The sequence below is a fragment of the Heloderma suspectum genome, chromosome 5, assembly GCF_057233095.1.
Source record: "Heloderma suspectum isolate Gila_16-S chromosome 5, 16-S_ref, whole genome shotgun sequence".
NCBI classification, from domain to species: Eukaryota; Metazoa; Chordata; class Lepidosauria; order Squamata; family Helodermatidae; genus Heloderma; species Heloderma suspectum.
The window spans coordinates 78,300,327-78,326,176 of record NC_139462.1 but is presented as its reverse complement, the minus strand read 5'-3'; the positions used below and the strand labels follow the sequence as shown (position 1 = coordinate 78,326,176).

Genomic DNA, 25,850 nt, shown 5'->3' with positions numbered 1-25,850 from the left:
AGAGCTCATAAGTGGAGGAGCGGATTAGTCAATTTCTGCAAAAATATAATTAAATATAAACTAATATTAATATCAGCCCAGCAACAATATTGACAAAGTTGCCAGAAGAAGAAGAAGAAGAAGAAAGTTATATCATAGAAAGCAAGCTATAATTTAAAATTAGTTGTCTGTGTGGGTGGATTTTGGCAATAAATTAAAGCTGGAAACGGACAGCTTGCATGGATCACATATCATTTACATCATTAATAAAGATGGGAAACTTATTAGCAGCATTATGATACTTTTTATACCTTTTTGCCATTGCAAAATGTCCTTTAACCATATTCTATTCTATTCTATTCTATTCTATTCTATTCTATTCTATTCTATTCTAATCTAATGTATTTCCTCTTGTTCTGTTTCCTATCTTGAAAAAGATAATTCTATTTTTTTTTCACTTAACTCACTTGGATGTGTTGCTATTCTACAGATGATCCTGTTCTCCTGATTTGTTTAATCAGATAGATTGAGATAATGGGATATATTAGGCAGTATCCAATACTACTGCTAGTGCAAAAAGAAACTAGCGCTGACCAGCACAACCAAACACTAGCCAAAACTACTGCTTCTGGAATGGGACAAGTCAGCAGAGCTCACAGACTTGTCCCATTCTGAAAGTGGGCTACACTGTTGTGCTAGCGGCCATTCCCACTAGTGTAATATTTATGGAGGGAGCAATCCTATGGCCACTAGACAGTGGCTAGACGGCCATAGGATATTTGGTTTTCTGGGAACTGACTTCCCTGCACTTCCACGCTGCCTTGGAGGCAGTGTGACACAGCCCCATACTCTGCACTTGCAAGAGGGGTGTGTAGCGGCCAAAAAGGGGCATTCTGCGGGGAGTTCCAGGGCTGGGAGGCTGGAAATGCCTGTATGGAAGCCTTATGGTTTTGTTTAATCTCCTTCTAGTTTCACAACAGTATATTAATAACTAAACTAAGTACAGTTGATAATTTATGGCTGAAACCTTTTGAACAACTGTGCATTTTCTTCATAGCAGTTCTGTCCAAAGCTAGATCTTATTTGGTTGCAGCACTGTGATATGGGTTTACCCCGAGATTCCAAAAAACTCCCTTTTTACTGTATTTGTTAGACAACCAAAGTTTTTTTCCTTGAGACATATCACTGAGTCAGCTTGGGCTGCTTCAAAACTGCCCTCACTAAATTAGTTCTGCCACCCCATTGGTCAGTCTTCCAACCTGGATGAGTGGATTGGTCAGCCAGGCTAATTTGCTCAATGGCTGAATACCAAGAGTGCAAGGGCCGAGGCAGACATCCATCATCCTTACCTCAAGTCAGATGATGTAGTATAGTATGGCCCATGGGTAGCTTACTAAAACTATTTCTCCAGTCACCAGTTTCCAGTATAATCATCAGCAAAGTCCCACCCTACCCCCAATTCAAAAAGAAAAAGGCAACAGGGAAATTCTGAATGGTAAGAGAGCTTCCAAAGTTCATTCACACTATTGTCAGCTTAAAATCCTGTTCATGTACATACACTGGACCCTTCGTACTTCACCCCCTAGACTACATGTCAGGTTAACATGATGCAGTTATATGCATAGAGGACAGCTGGACAGTTTGTGGTCCTCCAGATGTTGTTGGATCGCAAGTCCCCTCAGCCCTAGCCAGCATAGCCAATGATGAGGGATGATGGGAGTTGCACTCCAACAACATCGGGAAGCCCACAGGTTGCCAACCCCATGGTGTAAAGCCAATCCTCCCCATTAATGACTATTTTAAGGGGAAAATTCATAGGACTAGGCTATATATGCATACCCAAATTCACCTTATCAAATATGTAGTGTAAGGAAGTGAAATCCAAGATTTCTGGGTGGTGGAACCCACTCATCTGACACACAATTATTAATGGAAAGAATACTGGATAGTCAAATATTCTAAATAATTGCCTAGCCTTCCTCTCTCCTCTTTCCCCTTCCCAACACCAGCTCTCTCATTTGAGTCTTATCAAGTTTTAAAAGAGCACTTAGTCTTCCAGTTTTCTCTTCTCTAAATGCCATAATTTATTGTTAGTTATGCATGAACAATCTAATGATTTTTGAGTTGGGGGAAAAACGTGTATAAAATCAAGGCATATAAAATAACTTTTCTGAAGTAGTTTGGCAGAATGCTCAGCGGTATGCTCTGTACTGAAACATTTTTTCTTGTCTATCATCCAAGGTCCTTTATATGTACTTCAGTGTTAGCATTAGAGAAGAATATAAAGCAGGGAGCGCACAACCATTCCCTTCATCTATTTTTACAGTCCTTTCAAGGTGCTAAACATTTACCACCTTGCTAAATAATTGCGTTTCTGACAAGTTTGCTTGTCTCTTGGCAATTTCTTTTCAGCAGACTTTTGCAGAAAAGTTTTCATAATAAAGGATCTTACATGGCAATGATAAACTCTTACGGCACAATCCTATGCGTGTTTAGACAGTATAAAGTCCTACAACTCCCAGTATTCCTGTTACAGGACTTTTTTCTGTCTAAACATGCATAGGGTTGGGCCCATTTTAAGGGATACGAATGCTGTAAAGGCCCCTAGGTCCTTTCCCTCGAAAACAAGAGACTCTAAAGCAGCACAGTATTGATAAAAAGTTAATCTCTGTGGTGTAGCAGAAAACGTAACACTTACACAACAGTTACCTGAAGGAAGTTTCACACCTGTATTTAACAAGGCATTACTGTTACTTTTCCATTCTGTGTAGTAAGCACACAGGCAAAGCACACTGCCACGTATCGCCATAGTAACATGCTTCCGCATACCATGCCAAGAAAAGTGGTTGCTTTTTTCTTTTCTTTTTTTGCTGGTGTGGTATGGTTAAGTGTGTCACTATGGCAAGAGGAAGTGACACATGTCCCCACTATGAACAGCAGCTACCAAGGCAGGACCCACTTCACAAGCATTCAGACTGGTCGCTTGGGCTGGCAATTTTTTAGGAATAGCAAGTTTGGGGTCTATGGAGAACATTTGATGTCTGGTATCATGGGTCTTGGATCCAGTACAGTTAGCAGGATAAACCGATAAAGGTTTTGCCTGCAGTGCACCACTTTTGGCTGCATGTCAGAGATGACTGAATGCTCCCCACGAGAAAACTCCACGCAGATAGAAAATAGCATGTTTGTTAAGAAGCCTAGGCTAAACCACTCCCCTGCTGTGCTAGTTTTCTGGATGTAAGGAAGCTTTTTTTAACCTCAAATATATTTACAGATATCCCATGTGTTCCTCTTTATCTTGAAAAAAATCACTGAAATGATTCAATGCTATCTTATATTTATCTAGTTCCCAAAGCCTTTGGTCATTGCATAGGTGTTTTCAAGTGTGCATTATATGCTTATTTATTGTATGACTGCAATTAAGCTCTGTAAGATGAAGTGGGGACGGTCCATCAAAATCCACATTGCAAGGGGGATGACAGAGATGCAGAACCAAGAGAGATGCATATGCCATAACTCAGCTTTAGCTTCAAAACTGTAAAATGAGATTCTTTCTGGGACACATGCCAATCACAGTGTTGTTTCATCAACATTTCTCTTAACTGCACAAGAGGTAAGGCTCACCATCCAAGAAGTACTCAGTCAAGAATCCTCTTTGTATTCTATTGCCCTTACCAATATCAGAGAAATATCACCACAATCCATTTATATTGGAACAAAAATTCTGATCAAGTGCCAGAAAAGCTTCACATGCACCTTATTGTCTTGGATTAATTTGTACAATTAGGAACAATAAGAACTAAATTCAAAGCACTTCTGGTTGAATCCAACAATTAATGCACATAAGCAACAGAAACAAGCTTATCTGATCGTATAGAATCATAGAATCATAGTATAGTAGGGTTGGAAGGGGCCTACAAGGCCATCGAGTCCAACCCCCTGCTCAATGCAGGAATCCAAGTCAGAGCATCCCTGACAGATGGCTGTCCAGCCTCGTCTTGAAGGCCTCCAGTGTGGGAGAGCCCACCACCTCCCCAGGTAATCGGTTCCATTGTCGTATTGCTCTTACAGTCAGGAAGTTTTTCCTGATGTTCAGCCGGAATCTGGCTTCCTGTAACTTGAGCCCATTATTCCGTGTCCTGCACTCTGGGATGATCAAGAAGCGATCCTGGCCTTCTTCTCTGTGACAACCTTTCAAGTACTTGAAGAGTGCTATCATATCTCCCCTCAGATATGTATGTATGTCAGATATGACATACTCCCCTATGTCAAAGCATAAAAGGGAAACAGTTGACTTGAACCACAGTTAGTGTGTACGATGCGCAAAGCATAAAAATAGTCTCATTTATGTTTGTTAGCCACTCTGAGAAGCCAGCAACATATCAGCTCACAAACTAATGGTAGAGACAAGCCTAAAACATTTTTTTTAAAACTTGGGTTGGAACCAGAATACCGCTCATGGGATTGCTCTTGCTGGAAGAAAGTGAAGAGGAAGGAGGCAATTTCTGTCAATTCCTCCTTCCCCCTGTTTGAACCCCCCACAGTCCTAGTCCAACACTATATAGTTAAGTCCCACTGAACTCATGTGACTTTTTCTGAGCATACATGCATAAGATTGCACCATTAAACACAAAGTTAGGCTTCGAGTAAATGGAGGTGGATCTGACTCTGTCTGGATTGTGCCCAGTCAAATTTATTTATTTATTTATTTATTTATTTATTTTTGTTTACAATATTTGTATACCACTCTACGTCCAAAGATTTCAGAGTGGTGAACAGCAGATAGGATAAAAAGTGAATCTAGGGCAACCCATATTTTGAAGCAAGTTTTCCTTCCTAGCCCTCAAAGACTGAATTATAATATTGCCATTCTAATGTATTACTATGTTGTTGTGGCACTACAGTTAAATCAAGCTGTCTCATGCAATAAAATACAAAGTGGGAAGTCTGATAAACAGCTTCCCCCCAAAAGGTCAAAGTTAATAGGTTTTTACTGAGAAGAATAACACTGAGCAAAAAAAAGCATGTTTTCAGCATTAGTTATCCAGAAAACTGCAGATACAATATACCAATTCAGCCATGCTATTTTAGTGAAAGGACATAGGAGACTCCTAAACCTTCTTTTGCCCTTGGTACAAAATATATCAGACCATGGATGAAAACAAATGAACAGAACCATCTTACCATGAATACCTAATTGAACATATCGTTCTCATAGAAAAATGGAAATTTTCCTTTAAAGGTGGTGGCGGGGGGAAGAATAAATTTTGTTATAATTTATATAAGAACTACAGTCTGCAACTGGTGAAGGTATTTATCCTTTGGCCTTACCTCTGTCACTGAAGTCATCCACAAGAATGATTTCCGCTATCAGGCTATTTGGAGTCCTGTTGATAATGCTGTGTATGGTCCTCAGGAGTGAAGTCCAACCCTCATTATGAAATGGAATAATTATGCTAGTGTTTGGAAGCTTCTCCAAATATACCTTGTGCTTACAGCTGAGGATAGAAAAAAAAAAAGACTGTATAAGAATATAATAAAGACAGATTCAGCTCCTCTCTCTCTCTCTCTCTCTGTCTCTTTTTCATATTTCTCCAGTTTAACCATTGTTTTTTGTATAAATCTGGATATCTAACTACCCACCAAATAGTTCAAACATCTGTTTAGGGACTCCCTAATGTCGTTTTGTCCTTGTTGGACAGTGATGTCTTGGACAGCTAAATGAGAAAACTCTCTCATTAAGACTGACATTTTAAACAAAATTCTCTGCTGTAATGGTATGCTTTATATTTCATATAGCAAAAGCTTTATAAAAACAACAACCTCCAAAGGCCGTTATTTCAGAACATCCATTTCAGAACAGACTCTGCACAGGAAAAGTGCCACATATACCTAGGCAGGCGTACTTGGAAGTAAGGTGCACTGGGCTGGATAGGGCTCATTCCCAAGTTAGTATGCATAGGAATGTAACTGTAGGCTCTTTGTTTTCGATACTCATATCTGCCTGTCCTACCTTAGAAATACATTGGTTCCTGCAATTCCCAGCTGCCCATAGGGCTGAATCTACACCTAGCAGTTATACCGTTATCGTAACTATTGATGCCCATTGGTGTCATGTGTACCAATAGTTATGATAATGGTATGATAACGGTATAACTGCTGTGTGCCTAGGTCTCAGCCTAAGTCTTCACTCATAACCTAGCAACCTGTGGGCCTAGGTCTTCACTCATAACCTAGCAATCACTGTAATAATCCATGTCCATTTTAAAAAAAATCTATAATTGTATCCTATTCTTCCTCTTCTGTCCCCATCCCTTTTTTCCTTGTGTATCATGTCTTTTCAGGCTGTGGGCAGCATCTAACTGTGTCATTCCGTTACTTCAAATGAGCTTGCATTAGTGGACACTAGGTTCGGGACTATGCACAAGAGAAGAATCGAACTAAAGTTATGGTTGCACAACTGATTTTCCAACCCGTTGCCCAATGCCTTGCTCATAATTCTTGTGCAACTCATTGGGCAACTGGCTGAGCAAACTTGAACTGGTTGTCCAAGCATAGTGGGCAACCACTTGCACAACAGAAAGGCTCAGTGGAGCTCTGCCAGCACAACTTGATTTTGCGGAATGACACTATTGCATACTGCCCTGTAAGCCAGTGGGCAGGGACTGCCTTGTTTTACCAATTGCATGGAAGCCAGTCTGGGAGCTTTTTGGACCAAGGAGCAGGATAAAAATGCTTTAAATAAATATTCTGCCATAAAGGACTGGGGCACATATCATTTCAAAACAGATAGAAAATATGAAGTAAAGAGATACAAAATAAAACACATGGATCAAAAATGGCTCAAATGGTTTGGTTTGGCCATTGCAATTGTCCCCAAATGAAAGATTACAAAATGCACAAAGCCAATGTACACAGCATAGCAGTATGCTCACATTGTGAACAGAAATTTATTTCTGTTCACATTGTGAACAGAAATTTATTGCAGAAATTATGGCTGTTGTACATGCACATAGGGATTTATGGACTGCGTAAAATCTGTGTTTCACGGGATGTCAGGGACCTTATATTCTGTCATCCACCCATCAATGGAATTGGATTTTTTTTGCAAAAATTTGCAAATTCTCCCCAAATGCGCAAAACTCCCCAAATGCACTTCATGCTCTGGCCTATTGGGGAACTGCACATTTTTAGCCAGTTTTTAAAATTATTTTTTGCATATTTCTCTACAATGACATTTACGCAAATTCCCTGAAGGTTAGAAAAACAGTCAGCAAGTCCATGGAATCTGCCTGACTGGGGAAAAGCCGGTCCACTGAAGAATCCACAGGTTGGGTTCATAAAAGTCTGAACTCATTTGGTTCCATTGCAGATTTCTCTGACATCCCTGCGTGCACATGGAAGTACTAGCAGAATCATGTTATCATAGACTTGGAAGGGACCTTGGAGACCATCTAGTACAGCTCCCTGATCAATGCAGGCTCTGCACTGAGCTACACCATCCCTGATGGATGGCTGTCCAGTCTTTGCTTAAATACCTTGAGGGAAGGAGAGCCTCCCACCTCCCAAGGCAGTCTATTCCACTGCCTAAGAGCTCTCACTGTCAAGAAGTGATCTGCTTCCCTGCAACTTCCAGCCATTGATTCTAGCCCTGCCTCTTGGAGCAACAGAGAACAAATCTGCTCCATTTTCTGCCCGACAGTCTTTCAGGTACTTGAAGACTGTTCTCTTCTCCAGGCTAAACATGTCCAACTCTTTCAAGCATTCCTCATAGGACTTGGTTTCCAGACTTCTCATCCTCCTGGTTGCTCTTCTCTGGATATGCTCCGACCTGTCAATGTCTGTCTTAAAATGGGGCATCCAAAACTGGACAGAGTCCTCCAAATGCAGCCTGACTAATGGAGAACAGAGCAAAACTATTACTTTCTCTGATCTGGACACTATGCCTCTGTTAATGCAGCCCAAGATTACATTAGCCTTTTTAGCATATGCATCACACTGCTCGGTCATATTCAGCTTGTGATGAACTCAGGCACCTAGGTCCTTTTCACGGGTACTGCTGCCAAGCCAGGAATACCCCATCCGATACCTCAGCCACTGATTTTTTTTGTACCAAAATTGCCCCTAGACTTCACATTTATCTCTGTTGAATTTTATCTTGGCAGTTTCAGCTGGGCCTGTCAAGATCCTTTTGAATCTTGATCTAGATTTCTATGGTGTTGGCTGTCCCTCCTACCTTTGTGCCATCTGCACATTTGATAAGCAACCCCTCTACACCCCCATCCAGATCACTTGTAAAAATGCTGAACAGCACAGGGCCTAGGGCAGAGCCCTGAGGCACTCCACTCAAGACCTCCTTTCTTGATACAGTGCTGTTGAGCAGTCGGATATGGTTGTTCAACCAGCTGCTGGTCCACCTAATAGTAGTAGCACCCAATCCACATTTTAGTATCTTGTCATCAAGGACATCATGGGAAACCTTGTCCCACACTTTGCTGAAGTCATGATACTATGCTTGACCATAAGCAACAGAAGCGCAAACTGAAGGGAGAGAGAGGGGGGGAACCGTCAGACAAACAAGCTCAGCTCAAAAACCACAAATCCTCCCTCCCATTTTCTTCTTAGAGCAGTCCCACACAAAACTCCCCTCTTAGCTAGGGGTGGGTGGATTACTTATCCCGTTCCGTGTGGGGGCATCTGCTGGGGGGGGGAGGCGATCTGTCCCTCCCCCTGGAATCCTCCCCACCTGGCTCCACTCCACAGTGAGTCCGCGGAGCCGCCGGCTGAGCCCGTCCGCAGCCAGACTTCCACATGCTGCCGGGCTGTGGCCGCAAATCAAATGGCATCCGGCATAGCGGGCGCCATTTGCGTCCCTGCATTAGCCATGATAGGCTACATATATATTTACATAGCCTGTCATGGCAAAGAGTAGCGATGAAAATGGCGTAGTGGGCGCCATTTGCTTCCCTGCTCTTTGCTGTGATAGGCTATGTAAACACTTACGTAGCCTATCATGGCTAACGCAGGGACGCAAATGGCGGCCGCAGACCAGGGCAGCCATTTGTGGCCACAGACCAGGGAAGCAGACAGACCGGACCGGCTGACGCCAGGTAGGGTCCTCCCCGGGAAAATTTCGTGGGGTGGCTGGGGGGGGGAGTGCTCCGTTCCGCCACAGACTCCAGGGGGGCACATTCTAAAGAATCCAGCCTCACTGGAGTCCATGGCAGAATTCTCTAACATCCCTACTGTTAGCTTATCCTGTTCACTGACTGACTCCCAGGAAACAGAGCCCTGATACAGACCTCACCTGCTCTGATTGCCCCCAGGTGTGGAAAGAGGCCCCAAACACAAGCTTTTATATCAGGGGGCTGAGTCAGCCAATTCATCACCCCACTTTTTTAAAGCACCTTGAAAAAGCCGGGGGGGGGGGAGAGGACACACACACAAAATAGCAGCTGATTCAGGTGACCCAGCAGCCTAAGCAAGCAGGGAGGGAGAACAAAAGCCCAAAGCGAAGGCAGAGAGTAGACTCACAAACTAAGCACAGAAACCATAAATCTACCACACCTCGTAGAGAAGTTCAATGCAAAACTCCTTTGCTTGCTCCCTCCCACCTAAAAGAGACCTTTGCTGCAGAACTCACTTGTTCTTATCGTCTCCAGCTGTGCAAAGTGGGCCCACCCAGAAACCACAGGCTTTTATAGCAACAGGCTGCGTGAGGTGAGCCACCAGCCAAAGCGCCACCCTAAATTTTAAAGAAAAAGTAATTTGAAAAAGGATAGAGAAATGGCCCTTCTGCAAAATTGTGACTTGGCTGTGCTCACAGTGATCCTACCTGTTCATCATGAGGCAATCACATGTGAACTGTCACTACGTAAGAAGCAGCCCCCAGATTTGGGATTTAATGAACCTATGGGGAAGGGTGGTCTATGTTTTTGGCGTAGACACCAAGATTGTATATTTGGTTGGTTTTATTCAGCATTATTCAGCATTAGGATGGAAGAGATCTATAACATATGTAGGGTACAGCTGCTGAGAATTTCATGGGTCAGAAAACTATATCTATAGTTCAGGTCTTCAGATATATGTTTCACTTTACCTTTTACTTCATTCATATTCAAGACAGAGCCAATGCAACTTTAGCATTGCAACGAAATGCTCAGACTAATCACCACCATTAAACATAGAGTGTAACTGCAAATCTGCCTCTGGAGATGAAAATGTGTGTTAGTGGACAAGTGCAAGTGAACATCCAAATGTAAATGGAAAGACATAACGGTATTTCATGAACTTCTTAATGAGGCACCAACTACATTTGTATAATGCCAGCTACAAAATTACACACTTAAAAGTTCATCGTTTTGCAAGAATGTCATATAAATACTTCAACGGTGAAGCAACTCTGAAATCAAGTAATGACTATAGAGTGAAGATTCTTTATTTGTAGTAGGCTATGAAACTGATGTCATACAAGTCAGTCGATCAAAACACTGATGTTCAGTAGCAACAGAAATCCTTCTTGATTGATGTACTTTTAGTGACTGGTGCTAACATAAACAAACAATTCTCACCCATTGTCTGTTCCTAAACTGCAGCCAAGGAGGAGCTGCAGGTTAAACTGTCGGCTTGAATTCAAGATGCCTGATAGAGTTAAGGCCTCTACAAGTCATTTTATGGAAAACCAAAACCAAGCACCACAAACTTCAGGGAGATGTGCAAGGAGCAAATTGGGCTGGTGAAATACACTCTCTACCATTACATGGCCCAACTGTTCCATACCATTATCTAATTCAAGGGTGAAGAACTTATGGCCCTACAGATGTTTTTGCCTACAACTGCCATAATCCTTTACCATTGGCCATGCTGCCTGGGGCTGCTGGGAGATGTACGCCCAAACATTTGGATGGCCACAAGTTGCTCACCCCGATCTAGTTCAATGAACAAAGAGATATCAGCCCTATTTAGGTGTTTGGCCTGAAAGCCAAGTAAAAAGAAGGGTTTGGACCTATGCAGGCTTACTGTTGAACTGGCAATCATGAAAACCTAATTGAAAACTTCTTTCTACATTCTGAACCCATTTCCCATGTGCCACCTCTAGGTGGCTGCAAGCTTCCCTGTACAATAAAGCCCATTAAACTACCTGTTCTTGTTAGGATCAAACTCAGTGTTTGATAGTTTTAGGGTGCAATCCTATTCAGATAAGTGGCCACCTCCAAACTCAGAGGTGACCACCTATCCAATGCAGGGCAGGAGAAGCATGGAAAGGATTGTTCCTTCCATGCTTCTCCTGCCCTGCATTTTTGGCTAGACAGCCGATTGTGGCTGTCTAGCTGTGGGAGGGCTGAGTGGGGGAGGAGGCTGCTGCACAACACATTGGATGTGTTGTATAGGCAGTTCCGCCATCCCAGGCCTGGACCGCCTCCCGGAATGCCCCTTTTCGGCCGCTCCACACTCCTCTTGCAAGCACGGAGGATGGGGCTGGTCCGCGCTGCCTCAGAGGCAGCACGCAAGTGGGGGAGGTCAGTAGGAATGTACGAAAGTGACTTACCTTTTCGCGGATTCTGTTCATGGGGGGGGGAGGCGTTCCGTCCGTCCCCCCGGAATCCTCGACGGGGGAGGAGGTGATCCGGTCCTCCCCCCCGGAATCCTCGACAGCCGGCTGTGCTCCGCGGCGGCTCCGCAGAGCAGCCGGCCAGGCTCAGGCCAGGGCCATCCGCAGCCGGATTTCCGGCCGCGGAGGGCTCTGGGTAACCCCCCCCCCAAAATGCGTACGCAAATGGCGGCTATGGCTGCCGCCATTTGTGTTCCTTATTTTTCACCATCTTAGTCTACGTCAATATTTACATAGACTAAGACGAAGAAAAGAAAGCGGAACGCAAATAGCGTAGTGGGCGCTATTTGCACTCCCCTTTCTTTTCTTTGTCTTAGTCTACGTAAATATTGACGTAGACTAAGATGATGAAAAATAAGGAACGCAAATGGCGATGGCCATAGTCGCCGCCATTTGCGTATGCATTGGTTTTTTAAAAAAACCCAGACGTGATAGGCTATCTAAGTCTTTATGTAGCCTATCACGTCTATGGGAAAAAAGAAAAAAAAAAGAAACATACTGGAAATGGTGGCGGCGGCAGCCACTCGGAAGACCAGCCGCCGCTGCTGCCACCGTTGCCACCGCTGAAGCCACCACTGGAGCTGCTGCCGCCCGAAACATCCGCCCCAGGTAAGTCTTGTCCTGGGGGGGATCCGTGGAGGGTGGGGGGGACAGGCCGTTCCGTGATGGATTTCGGGGGGCTGAATGCACTGGCATTTGGCCTCACCGAGATCCGTCGTGGAATTCTCTGACATCCCTAGAGGTCAGTTCCTGGAAAACCAGGTATCCTATGGACATTTAGCCACTTTCTAGCAGCCATAGGATTGCTCCCTTATTTACCTTAATGTGAAGGACAGATGCTGAAGCTGAAGCTCGAATATTTTGGCCACCTAATGCGGAGAGAAAACTCACTGGAAAAGACCCTGATGCTGGGAAAGATTGAAGGCAAAAGGAGAAGGGGACGGCAGAGGATGAGATGGCTAGATAGCATCACCAATGCAATGAATATGAACTTGAGCACGCTCCGGGAGAGAGTGGAGGACAGGAAGGCCTGGCGTTCTATGGTCCTTGGGGTCACGAAGAGTCGGGCATGACTTAACGACTGAACAACAACAACAACAACAATTGTGTGCACAGCCCTGATTCAGATTAGGGCCTTGGTGCTCTGGGAAGGGGGATGGCTTAAATCTTCCCTCCACCTATTTTTTTTTGGAAATTCCATCACCCACTGGGGGAGAAGTGTTAAAAGGGGGGGGGGAATCCTGCAACTGGAATCAGTGAAGACATTTTTATTTCTTTAATCCCCCGCAGGGGTGTGCGTGGAATTTTGGGGAGTGCTGTGGTCCTGATCCATGATCCCAGAGTGCCATGGTCACAGTTCAGATTAGGACTACACACGTTTACACAAGAGTAAAAAAATAAGCAGGCTCAGCTACACCAGTGTGATGAGTAGAATGTGTAGTATGGCCCTAAGTGTAGGGGAGGTTGCTAATTTGGACTGCCTTCAGAGCTTGCCTTTAATCCTGACTGCACAGGAATGTTAGTGGTTTATATTGTCATTACAAAAGCTTGGTAACATTAGAGACTGGAAGGAATGGTTTTTTTAACTGTCTGTAAAAAGACACCACGCTGATTTTTGTTAAACCATGATTGTGGCTAGACACACACACGCGCACACACACACACACATACATACGTACATATACATCTATCTATATCTCAGGATGTATAGGACTATCAAGTCAAAAAACTAATCATATGAAAATAATAAGGGCCATTTTACAAGGGAGAGAAAAGAAAATATTATTAGCAAAGAACCTTGTGAAAGATTGTCAGTTTTGATCTTTCATTCCATGGAGCACAGTATATCAGTCAAAAGATATCAAAATAACTGGCAGCTCATACATTTTATGAATTTAACATGACTTCTCTCTAAAGCAAAGAATTTCAGGTGTATATTACAAGAATTTGGAAAACTGTTCTGGGCCTCTAGATACAATTTTTTTTTTTTTTTTAAAAAAGCCTCAACAATTTTGGCAAACCTCATACTAATTAAGAAGATAAAAATGGGTGTGATTTTTATTCCTTTGATTGCTGTTTATCTTTGTTATTGATCAAATGCTTTTCTCAATTGTACGCCAGTGTTCTGATCAAGCTAGGGGCCAGTGACATGCATATCCCTAGCTGGATGGGAAAATGTATACGTACTCATCCATCATTGAATTACGCAAGCCTTATTTGAGCTAAACAGCAACAACAGCTGTTTAGAACTGAGAGCTGGTTTATTTAATTCATTTACTATATTTTATCCTGCCTTTCCTCCAAGGAGTTCTGGTCAGTGTATGTAGCTCTCCCCACTGTTATCCTCAGAACCAGGGGGCATTGCTAGGTAGGGATGTCAGAGAACTCCGTGAACTCCCCGAAATCCGTCACGGAACGAAGCACCTGCTCCCCCAACCCATGAAAGGCGTGCGGGACGAAGTCCCTGCTGCCCCTACCCCACAAAAGGCGCGCGAAACGGAGCACTTACCTGCTCCCGTCCGCGCTGCTTTGCGAATGGCGGCCGTCCTGTGGCCACCATTTGCTTCCTCCTCTTCATAGCCGTAAATACTTATGTAGCCTATCACGGCTAACGCAGGTATGTCATTTGCATCCCTGTGGAGGCCATGATAGGCTTCGTAAGTATTTACGCGGCCTATCATGGCGGGGGGAGGGGAAACCCAGCGTACACAAATGGCGGTGGCTACCGCCATTTGCGTACGCTGGGGTTTTTCCCCCTGCCGTGATAGGCTATGTAAATATTTACGTAGCCTATCATGGCTCAATACAGGGACGCAAATGGCGGCGGCTATGACAGCCGCCATTTGTGTCCCTGCAGGGCTGCCCAGCGGCTGGATTTCTGGCTGCCCAGCGGCCGGATGTCTCATTGCGGGCAGCCGGAGCCGGCTGGTGGCTCTGCGGCTTGGCTGTGGAGCGGAGCCGGCTGGGCAGGATTCCGGGGGGAGGGATGGAGCGCCTCCCCCCTGTCGAGGATTCCGGGGGAGGGACGGAGTGCCCCCTCCACTGCGGATTGCCCGGCGCGGAGGCAGGTAGGTGTTTCGTACATCCCTATTGCTAGGTTCTTAAAAGATCCCGGCACAGGCCCGTTAACACAAATGTGTGTGTATGTGTGTGTGCACGTGCGCTGACCCCTGCAGTGTGAATTCAGTGCTTTGGAAAACATCCCACTTCTACTCAGACCAATTTGGAGTCAGTCCAGTTCAATTCGGCACCGACCCCAAGTCAATGTTCAGAAAACTAAGGCTTTGTGCTTCATTTTGACTATCATAGGTGATTTAAAACCCACTATATATTTTTTTCTCTTCCTCAGAATTGGATGATAGCTGCAGGCATCATAGCTCCTTAGGAGAGGATTATGCCTGCCCAGTAGGTGCAGGGTTGTTGTTTTTTCAGTGTGTGTGCTATGTGACTTTATATTTTGTAGGGATGGCGGAGAATTTCTCCCTGAATCTTCGGGAGGCCGAGCGCTGACGCATTCGGCCCCCCAAAGTTGGTTGGGAAATTCTCCACCAGCCCCCCGCCCCCCCGGGACGGAACTTACCTTCGGTGAATGTTCCTCTCAGCGGCGGGTCCCGGCGGCGGTTCGGTGGCGGATCGTCGCGGGCGGGGGCGGCGGTCGGTCTCCCGACCGGCTGCCGCCGCCGCCATTGCAAAAAAAAAAAAAAAACTAAAGTAAAAAAACCCCAAAACACCCGTGATAGGCTATGTAACGATTTACGTAGCCTATCACGGCTAGATTTCCAAAGTCAGCCGTGATAGGCTACGGAAATCCTCACGTAGCCTACCATGGGTGACTTTGGAAAAAAAAAAAGCACGTACGCAAATGGCGGCGCCCACGGGGCGCTGCCATTTGCGTTCCTTCTTTTGGCACGTCTAGTCTACGTAAAGTTTTACGTAGACTATGGCGAAAATAAGGAACGCAAATGGCGGCACCCCATGGGCGCCGCCATTTGCGTACGCGCTTTTCCCCCCCCAAAGTCACCCGTGATAGGCTACGTGACGATTTACGTAGCCTATCACGGCTGACTTTGGAAATCTAGCTGTGATAGGCTACGTAAATTGTCACGTAGCCTATCACGGGGACTTTTTTTTTTACTTTTTGTTTCGTGGCCGGGGAGACGGGGCGCTTCTCCCCAGCTGGAATTTTGGCCAGGCGAGGCGGGGCGCCTCACCCCCCGGCCTGAATTTCGGCCGGGCGAGGCGGGATGCCTCCCCCCCCTCGCCTGAACTTCGGGGGGAGAAGCGAAGCGCCTCGCCCCCACCGCGAAGCCAAGCTGCAAAAAGGTAAGTGACTTTCGTACATCCCTAATATTTTGATTTTGTTTTAAAGGGAACTGCTAATCATTTTATTTCATGGCAGAGTTGGATGAAAATTGCAGATTAGTTGTCCCATCTGAGGGGATCACATCTGCCAAATTTGCACATCTGCCACCTGATTAAAGACAGCTGCCGGCGTAATCACATCACTCTGGTGCTGAAGGAGTTGCACTGGTTACTAGTTGTTTTCTGGGCCAAATTCAACCTGTTTTGACCTTTAAAACCCTATATGGTTCCAGCCCAGCTAGGGATGTACGAAAGTTACTTACCGTTTCGTGGATCTGCTTCGTGGGGGGGGGGGGCGGCACTCCGTCCCTCACCTCGGAATTCTCGATGGGGGGGAGGCGCTTCATCCCTCCCCCCAGAGTCCTGCCTGGCCGGCTCCACTCCGTGGGGATTCCGCAGAGCTGCCGGCTGGCTCCGCCAGCAGCCGGACATGCGGCTGCTGGGTAGCAGGGATATTATCCTGCTGGGTAGCAGTGATATTATCCATAGCTGCTGCCGTTTGCATCCCTGTATTTAACCATGATAGGCTACGTAAAGACTTACGTAGCCTATCACGTCTGGGTAAAAACAAACAAACACACATACGCAAATGGCGGCGGCTACGGCCGCCGCCATTTGCGTTCCTTATTTTTCGCTGTCTTAGTCTACGTAAATATTTACGTAGACTATTACAGCGAAAATAAAGAGGAACGAAATATCGTAGTGGGCTCTATTTGCATTCCTTTTTGATTCGCCGTTTTAGCCTACGTAAATATTTACATAGGCTAAAACAGTGAATCAAAAAGGAATGCAAATAGCGCTCACTACGCTATTTGCGTTCCCCTTTATTTTCGCCGTAAGAGTCTATGTAAATATTTACGTAGACTAAGACAGCGAAAAATAAGGAATGCAAATGGCGGCGGCCGTAGCCGCCGCCATTTGCATACACTTTTTTTTTTTAACCCAGACGTGATAGGCTACGTAAGTCTTTACGTAGCCTATCACGTCTATGTAAAAAACCCCCAACAACACACAAATGACCAGACTGCAAATGGCGGCGGTGGCGGCAGCCGGTCGGAAGACCAGCTGCCGCTGCAGCCGCCGGTGGAGCCACTACCGTCCGGAACATCCGCCCCAGGTAAGTCTCGTCCTGAGGGGGATCCGTGGTTGGCGGGGGGGGGGTGGCAGGCCGTTCCACCATGGATTTCAGGGGGCTAAATGCACTGGCAATCGGCCTCACCAAGATCCGTGGCAGAATTCTCTGACATCCCTAAGCCCAGCCTATCTTAAGGAGCACTTCCAGCAACACCAGACAGGCTGCTCAACAAGATCAGCCTTGGATGGCCTTCTCTCTTGTCCCATCAGCCAGGACAGCTAGGCTGGTGAGGATGAGGGAGAGGGCTTTCTCTGTGGTGGCCCCCATTCTGTGGAACTCCCTCCCTAGGGAACTCTGCCATGCCCCCTCTTTAATGAGCTTCCACCACGCATTAAAAACGTGGTTGTTCGGGCAGGCATTTGGGGTGGGTTAGGGTATTTTTAGAAATTGAAAATTGCCCCATGCATGGCAATTAAGCTAAAAAAAACCCTCTTCCATCAGGACCAATAGACACTCACAGCTCTGAGAAATAGTTCCAGGCCTCTAGCAAATAGATTTGGATCCAAGGCCCAATGGGCTTAAGCCTAGAAACACCCCTGATTACATTGGATGACTCCAGTTTCTAGTATGAGCAGAGGGAGAAAAACATCTTCCTAGCCACTTTCTCTACACCATGCATAGTTTAATCATCCTCTATCATGTCCCCCTCCCTGAACGGTCTTTGTTGTAAACTAAAACAGTAGATACTGTTCTACAAAACCAGGTATGACCTATTCTTCTCCTCCCCTTCCCTCACTCCCACCTCTGTGTGCCAACACAGGCAGCAGGGCCCTGGCAAACCCAAATACTGTCAATTTCTGCTATTTTTCCTTTAGGTAACTAGAGAAAATGGTTCAGACATTACACAAAGTTTGCTAAGTTAAGTGACATCATAAAACAGAGGTACATAACCTCTTTCAGCCCAAAGGATGAATTCCATGTTGAAAAAGCTTTCAGGGGTTGAATTCCAGTGGTGAGCGGGGGCAAAAGGGGCGGGGCCAAATATCAATAACACTAGCCTATTTTAGCTTAAAGTTCTTCCTGCCAGTAACTCAGCCTTAGCAGAGACATTTAAACCTTTTCAAATGGGGAAAACACTGCACAAAGTTATTGGTTGTTGTGGAAAAGGGGGCATGGCCATCCTGTGAACCCCAGAAGGCCAGATGGGGACCCTAGGAGGGACAGATTTGGCCCTCAGACCTGAAGTTCCAAACCCCTTGTCATATTTTTGTTTTACTTGAACAAACATAGGCCAGATCTACACCTTGTATCATTACAATCCCATCATGGCAATGCTATATCCCTCTTGTGCATTGATACTTCATAGGACACACAATAACATTTGTTGTGGTATGTTGGATAATATGGAATAAAAAGCAGGAAATAACACTACAGAAGTGGTATCGGATGTGTAATGTGTCCCAACAGTTAACAGTGCACTTCAATACCGCTGTAAAGCAGTAGTGTAGATCTAGCCATAGACATTGCTTAGTGAAATCACAACTTAGAGAAATCATGTTAACTGCTAAGACCCACACTTGCTTTTCCCTAAGTGTTTAATGAAGAAGTAAAAACAAAACAAAACCAAAAAACCCACCTTTCTAACCTTCAGGCATAGACCAACTTCAGTATATTTCAACTTTACAGGTGAAAGTTTGGGAAAGCAAGTATGAGTGATTTCAATAGAAACAGCATTAAATTCATAACTTTTCCTTTACTGCAGTGGTTGTTATTGCTTCCAGTACGATAAACATATGATTAATATATTTTTTTTCCATATGGGAGATCATTCTATCTCAAGCAAGAAATGGGAAATTTTTAGGGCTATTGAGCACCTCAAGTTTCCACAGTGAATGAGGAAGGTCATTTAATATGGGTACTGCCACGGTAATACATCTGAAAATATTCAGCATTTCCACTGGACCTTTAAATTTCCCACTTATGTTCAATTGGTACGTAGGCTAGTATTTAATATGACATGTAAAGAATGCCTGGTCAAGCAGTTAAAGGATTCTGCACCCTACGCATTATACTTCCTTGGCCAGAAAAAGAGCATCTCGTCTTTTTCATGACCATACCATAATTTAGCCCAGAAGCAGCTAGGCTTGAATTCATAGAACCTTGCTGAAGCACGCAATTAAATGCTTCCTGATACAACTTGTGAGTATTTCAAAGAAAAGAAGCCACATGATTTCGAGTTCCTGAAATGGGCTTCAGGCAAATATTGCAAAGCACCACAGCTTTGCGTGTATTATAGCACATGAATTTAGTGGGGTTCATGCTCAGGCCTTCCTTGGCTCCCTGAAATTAATAATGCACACTTATACACATTGCACATTCATGGGCACTTTGCCCTAGAGTAGCCTTCCCCAAAATCATGCCCTCAAGATGCGTTGGGAAGCTGCTACTCCTATTTTCTTGTGCCTACAGGGCCAGTTTTCTAGCAAATGGAAAGTAGTTTTAAGAGGGACCTCTTCAGTGTCAGGGATGCTTAACCCTTTCCCCACATGTTGTTTTTTCATGCCAAATCACCCAGAGCTGGTTTTCCTCCTGTGGGTTTACAGAAGTGTATGTGTGTGTGTTTATTTATTTATACTGCTTTTATGATGATTAATATCCTAAAATATCTAAGTGTGTGTGTGTGTGTGTGTGTGTGTGTGTAATAAAGTATAAAAACAAAGTAAGAGTAGGCTTGAATGTTGCAAGGAAGCAACACAGGGCTGATTTGAAGTGGGAAAATAGCTGGTAGAAAAAGGATGAAACATTGAGCGAGCGAACAGGGGGAGCAAACAGGAGTTGGCCAGGGGAGTTGCAGTGGTTGAAGAGACAAAGGAGACAAAGGAGACAGAGGCTAAGAGGTAAGTGGGTTGCAGGAAGCCCAGGGCGCTGCCCTTTATCCTTCTGACTGGCTGTGAGCTCACCAGGTGCTTCTGAGAGCTCCAACTGAATAGGAGGGGTGTGGCCTGAGTACTCCCAGCAGCTGACTGGGTGGGAAGCTTCAGTCTGTTTCCCGCCTCCCAGCTGAGCAGAGCAGAGCAGAGCAAGCTGCTCCAGCTGGTCCAGGGACTACAGAAGCAAGCAAGCTCCCAGAGAGCAAGCGACCAGAGCGAGCAGACAGGGGGAGCAAACAGGAGTTGGCCAGGGGAGTTCGACAGGGGAGGTCAAGGGGGAGGCCCCTAACATTTTTTATTTTATTTTCTTTTACTAACTTTTTTTCATTTATTTGTCTTGTAACACACACTTTCACACCAGTGGGACTCTGCTTTTAACCTCTACTGAGTAGAGGAGCAGGCACAGGCTAGTCTAGAACAATCACAAAGCTAGACACAAAAAGGGAAAAGAGGCTATGGAAGGACAAGGCTCTCCAGTGGTGGTGACCTGCAAGGTGTGTGCAATGTTTGTTTTCTTGCCTGAGAACAACATGGCCTACACCTGCAACAAGTGCAAGTTGATCACGCTGCTGGAGGAAAAAGTAAGTGGACTGGAGCGGCGACTGTCGACCCTCCGGGGAATAAGAGAACACGAAGAGTTCTTGGACAGAATGGGGGAACTACAGCAGCAAAGGGCAGACCAGAAGCTTGAAGAGCAACAGCAAGATGAGGCAGTGGGAAATGCTGAGGTGAAGAAAAATGGAGTAGAGGATACTCCTTGGAAAACGGTGACAGTTAGGAGAAGAAGAACTAGACGCCACTCTGCACCAGTGGAAGCGGTGGAGCTGTGGAACCGATTCCAGGTACTTGCAGATGAGACTGGAGGACAGCCTGCAGAGGAAGAATCACAGGGGAACCTGCATGAGAGTGAGCAAGAGGCTAAAGGTCAGTCAAACAGAGGCGATGAAACCCAGGCCTACAAGAAGAAGAAGAGAAGAGTGGTAGTAGTGGGAGACTCCTTGCTGCGTGGGATCGAGATCCAAGTATGTCGCGAAGACCCGTGGACTCGCCAGGTATGTTGTCTCCTGGGAGGACAGATTAGAGACATGACTGAAAGGTTGCCTGCACTCATAAAGCCCACTGACAGGTATCCCTTTCTTCTCATCCATGTGGGAACAAATGATACCGCCAAGCGGAGCTACGAAGAGATCACGTCAGACTTTGAAGCTTTGGGAAGGAAACTCAAGAACTTTGGGGCCCAGATAGTTTTCTCATCCATCCTTCCAGTAGTTAGAAGAGGGATAGAAAGGGAATGAAAAATACTCCGGGTGAATGACTGGCTACGAAGGTGGTGCCGACGAGAGAGATTTGGATTCTGGGACCACGGGCTATACTTCCTGGAAGATGGGCTGTTGGCTAGGGATGGGTTGCACCTCACAAAGGCTGGGAAGAATGTGTTTGGCCACAGCATGAAGAACTTCATCAGGTGGGCTTTAAACTGAATCCTACGGGGAAGGGAGATGTAATGTTGGGGGTAACAATGGACGTAGGCGCATGCACTGCAATGGAGAGAACAGCTCTGATAGCGCCCAATAATAGTCTTCAGACACAGGTAGGAAGAAAGCCAGACTATGAAGCACATGGTCTTCGATGTCTATATACTAATGCCCAGAGTATGGGAAACAAACAGAACGAACTTGAACTCTTAATACAGGAGGGAAATTATGACTTGATAGGTATAACTGAGACTTGGTGGGATGACTCTCATGACTGGAATACAGCAGTTGAAGGATATAACTTGTTCAAAAAGAACAGGAGGAACAGAAAGGGAGGCGGGGTTGCACTGTATGTGAAAAATACATATCTCTGCACAGAAATACAGGAGGAGGAGCTTGGTAGCCCCATCGAGAGCATCTGGGTTGAAATAAATGGAGCAAAGAATAAAAGGAACCTGGTGGTCGGAGTCTACTACCGGCCACCCAATCAAGGAGAAGACAAGGATGAAACTTTTGAAAAGCAAATAGCCAATGTTTTAAGGAAGCATGATGTAGTAGTAATGGGGGACTTCAATTTCCCCGATATTTGTTGGGAGACAAATTCTGCAAAACATGGCCCCTCCAGGAAATTCCTGACTTGTGTGGCGGATAACTTCCTCCTACAGAAAGTAGAGGAAGGAACTAGAGGATCGGCTATCCTTGACTTGATCCTAACCAACAGAGATGACTTAGTGGATAAAGTAGCAGTTACAGGAACTCTCGGGGAAAGCGACCATGTTGTACTTGAGTTCTTGGTTCTAAGGGAAGCAAAAGCCGAGTGTACTCAAACGCGTACCCTGGATTTTAGGAAAGCTGATTTTAATAAACTCAGAACAATGATCAGTAAGGTCCCATGGCAAGCAATGCTAGCGAGAAAAGGAGTCCAAGATGGGTGGGAACTTTTAAAAAAGGAAATTCTCAAGGCACAATCACAAACAATTCCAACAAGAAGAAAAGGTGGAAGACAACAGAAGAAGCCAATGTGGCTTCACAAAAAGCTTAGGGATGACCTGAAAACAAAAAAGGACACATATAGGAAGTGGAAAGAAGGCCAAGTAACAAAGGAAGAGTACAGGCAGGTAGCACAGAATTGCAGGGATGGCGTCAGGAAGGCTAAAGCGGAGAACGAGGTGAGGTTAGCGAGGGATGCTAAAAACAACAAAAAGGCTTTCTTCAGCTACGTGCATAGTAAAAGGCAGAGGAAAGAAATGGTTGTTCAGCTATTAAATAAGGATGGCAAAATGATAACAGAGGACAAAGAAAAGGCAGAGGTGCTCAATTCCTACTTTGGCTCAGTCTTCTCCCAAAAGAGGGTCTATGACCCCCCTGGCAAAGGCGAAGTACAGGCTGAAGGGGCAGGATTGCAGCTTGAGATCGACAGGCATATGGTCAAGGAACACCTCATTACTTTGAATGAGTTCAAATCTCCAGGGCCAGATGAACTGCATCCTAGAGTCATAAAGGAACTGGCAGAAGAACTCTCAGAACCGCTGTCTATTCTCTTTGAGAAATCATGGAGGACCGGGGAAGTGCCAGATGACTGGAGGAGGGCTAACGTTGTCCCTATCTTCAAAAAGGGTAAAAAGGAGGAACCTGGGAACTACAGACCAGTCAGTCTGACATCAATCCCTGGGAAAATTCTGGAGCAGATCATAAAGCAATCCATCTGGAAGCACCTTGACAACAATGCCGTGATTACTCGAAGCCAACATGGATTTGTCAAAAACAAGTCCTGCCAGACAAATCTGATCTCATTTTTTGATCAAGTCACCTCCCTTGCAGACCGTGGGAATGCTGTAGACATCATATACCTCGACTTCAGCAAAGCTTTCAACAAAGTGCCCCATGATATCCTGATGAGCAAACTAGCTCGAAGTGGGCTAGATGAAACAACGATCATGTGGATCCACAGTTGGCTACAGAATCGGACTCAAAGAGTGCTTATCAATGGGACCTTCTCAAGCTGGGGAGAGGTAACGAGTGGGGCACCACAGGGCTCAGTCCTGGGCCCAGTGCTCTTCAATATTTTTATTAATGACTTGGAGGAGGAGGTGCAGGGAATGCTGATCAAATTTGCAGATGACACAAAATTGGGAGGGATAGCTAATACTTTGGAAGACAGAAACAAAATTCAAAGTGATCTGGATAGACTGGAGTGCTGGGCAGAAAACAACAGAATGGCATTTAATAGGGACAAATGCCAAGTTCTGCACCTAGGAAAAAGAAACCAAATGCACAGTTACAAGATGGGGGATACGTGGCTCAACCACACTACGAGCGAGAAGGATCTTGGAATTGTCGTCGATCACAAGCTGAATATGAGCCAACAATGTGATGTGGCTGCAAAAAAGGCAAATGCTATTTTGGGCTGCATTCATAGAAGCATCGCTTCCAAATCCCGGGAAGTACTAGTTCCCCTCTACTCAGCACTGGTTAGGTCTCATCTGGAGTACTGTGTCCAGTTCTGGGCACCACACTTTAAGAAGGATGCAGACAAGCTGGAGAGGGTTCAAAGGAGGGCAACAAAGATGATCAGGGGACTGGAAACAAAGCCCTATGAAGAGAGACTGAAAGAACTGGGCATGTTTAGCCTTGAGAAGAGAAGACTGAGGGGAGATATGATAGCACTCTTCAAGTACTTGAAAGGTTGTCACAGAGAAGAAGGCCAGGATCTCTTCTTGATCATCCCAGAGTGCAGGACACGGAATAATGGGCTCAAGTTACAGGAAGCCAGATTCCGACTGAACATCAGGAAAAACTTCCTGAGTGTCAGAGCAATACGGCAATGGAACCAATTACCTGGGGAGGTGGTGGGCTCTCCCACACTGGAGGCCTTCAAGACGAGGCTGGACAGCCATTTGTCAGGGATGCTCTGACTTGGATTCCTGCATTGAGCAGGGGGTTGGACTCGATGGCCTTGTAGGCCCCTTCCAACCCTACTATTCTATGATTCTATGATTCTATGATTGCCCCACTCACGTCTCTGTTCAAAATTCCCCCTCATAAATCCCTGTCCCTATTTCAATGCTATTTTACTTTTTTAAGCAATTCTGGGGCTGCTTTTTTAAATATGTGAAAGTGGCTGCCAAGGCGTCAAGGGTAGCCATGGCCAGGCATCTGCTAGGGCCCACACCCCAGCAGAGGCCCCCTGACAAGATACCCCCGGAGCTGCTGCTCCTCTTCACCATGGCAACCTGCTGGTTGACTTGCCTCTTGCTCTGGCCCAGACAACAGTGATGGTGAGAAGGAGGAGTAATAGATGCCACTGCCTACTTGCCCACTGGCTCTCTGCCTGTTAAGGAAGCAACTGGTAGCAATGATGAGAAAGAGGAGGAGGAGCAAGCAGCTGATGACAATGGTGGTGAGAAGGCAGAGTCACTGAGGGAGGCAGGGCACTGAGCGTGTCTTGCCCAGGGGCCCTCAAAAACCTGGCACTGGCACTGATGGCTGCATGTGCCCTGGATTGTACTAGTTTCCCTTCCATCACCTTCATCACTGCATATCCAGAAATTAGGACTAAGTTTGGATGATCACAGGGGTAAAAGAAGCCATTGTGGCCCCTCCACCGCCCCTGCTCATACCGGTCACATGACTGGCATTTGCATAAGTACCTGCAGCAAGGCGGGTTGCTGTGTCATCCAAACCTGGCATGCAGCGCAGCAGGGGTGGCTTCGTACCCACCCTACAACCCATGACGTGCAGTAGGGGTTGTGGGGTGGGTACAAACTCCAAAGCCAGACCGGCCATCCTGCGCACCAGGTTTGGACAACATGGAAACCCCTGCTACATCGCAGGTAATTATGCAAATGCTGGTCCTGCGACCAGCACGCACAGGGGTGGGGGGAGAAGACACAATGTCTTCTTTTACCCCTGCCATCATGCAAACCTGGCCTAGTAGTTGCTGAATATGCTTCTGTTCTGATTGTATAGTAAGGACAAGCTGAACCCCTGTGAGATCTCAGCGTTCTTTGAGACAGGCTTAAGGTTTAAAAGACATAATCTCACAAACAAACAAACAAACAAAAAGCAAGGTATAAATAGCAACATAAATGAAGGATGGAGTATCGCAGCAGAGCAAATCAATACTATATACATTGATACTGTAGATTAATGTTGCATAGATCAGCCAGAGATAAGGCTTCAACAACACATTTATTTATTTATTTTTATTTATTTCATTTCTATACCGCCCAATAGCCGAAGCTCATCAACACATGATGATGGGACTAAATGCTCAGGCAGTGATCACGTGTGATTACACATGCTGAGCCAAAAGTTCTCGTATAACAATTCTCAGCTCTAAATTGGGGAGGGGCATAATTTGCTCGCTCCCAATTGGAACAATTTCAGGGGCCACAGAATTATGCACAGGTTCATGG

General features: G+C 45.5%; 1 protein-coding gene across 1 annotated transcript in view; it reads right to left on the bottom strand.

The window, feature by feature from the left end:
* Positions 1–4,708: 4,708 nt before the first annotated feature.
* The window catches only part of GALNTL6 (polypeptide N-acetylgalactosaminyltransferase like 6), a 345,089-nt gene continuing 323,947 nt past the window's right edge, over positions 4,709–25,850 (bottom strand). Inside the window, exon 4 of the mRNA XM_084860290.1 lies at positions 4,709–5,477. Within this exon, the coding sequence (XP_084716416.1) occupies positions 5,294–5,477 (184 nt within the window). The 3' untranslated portion in view covers positions 4,709–5,293. The remainder of the gene's footprint in view (positions 5,478–25,850) is intronic.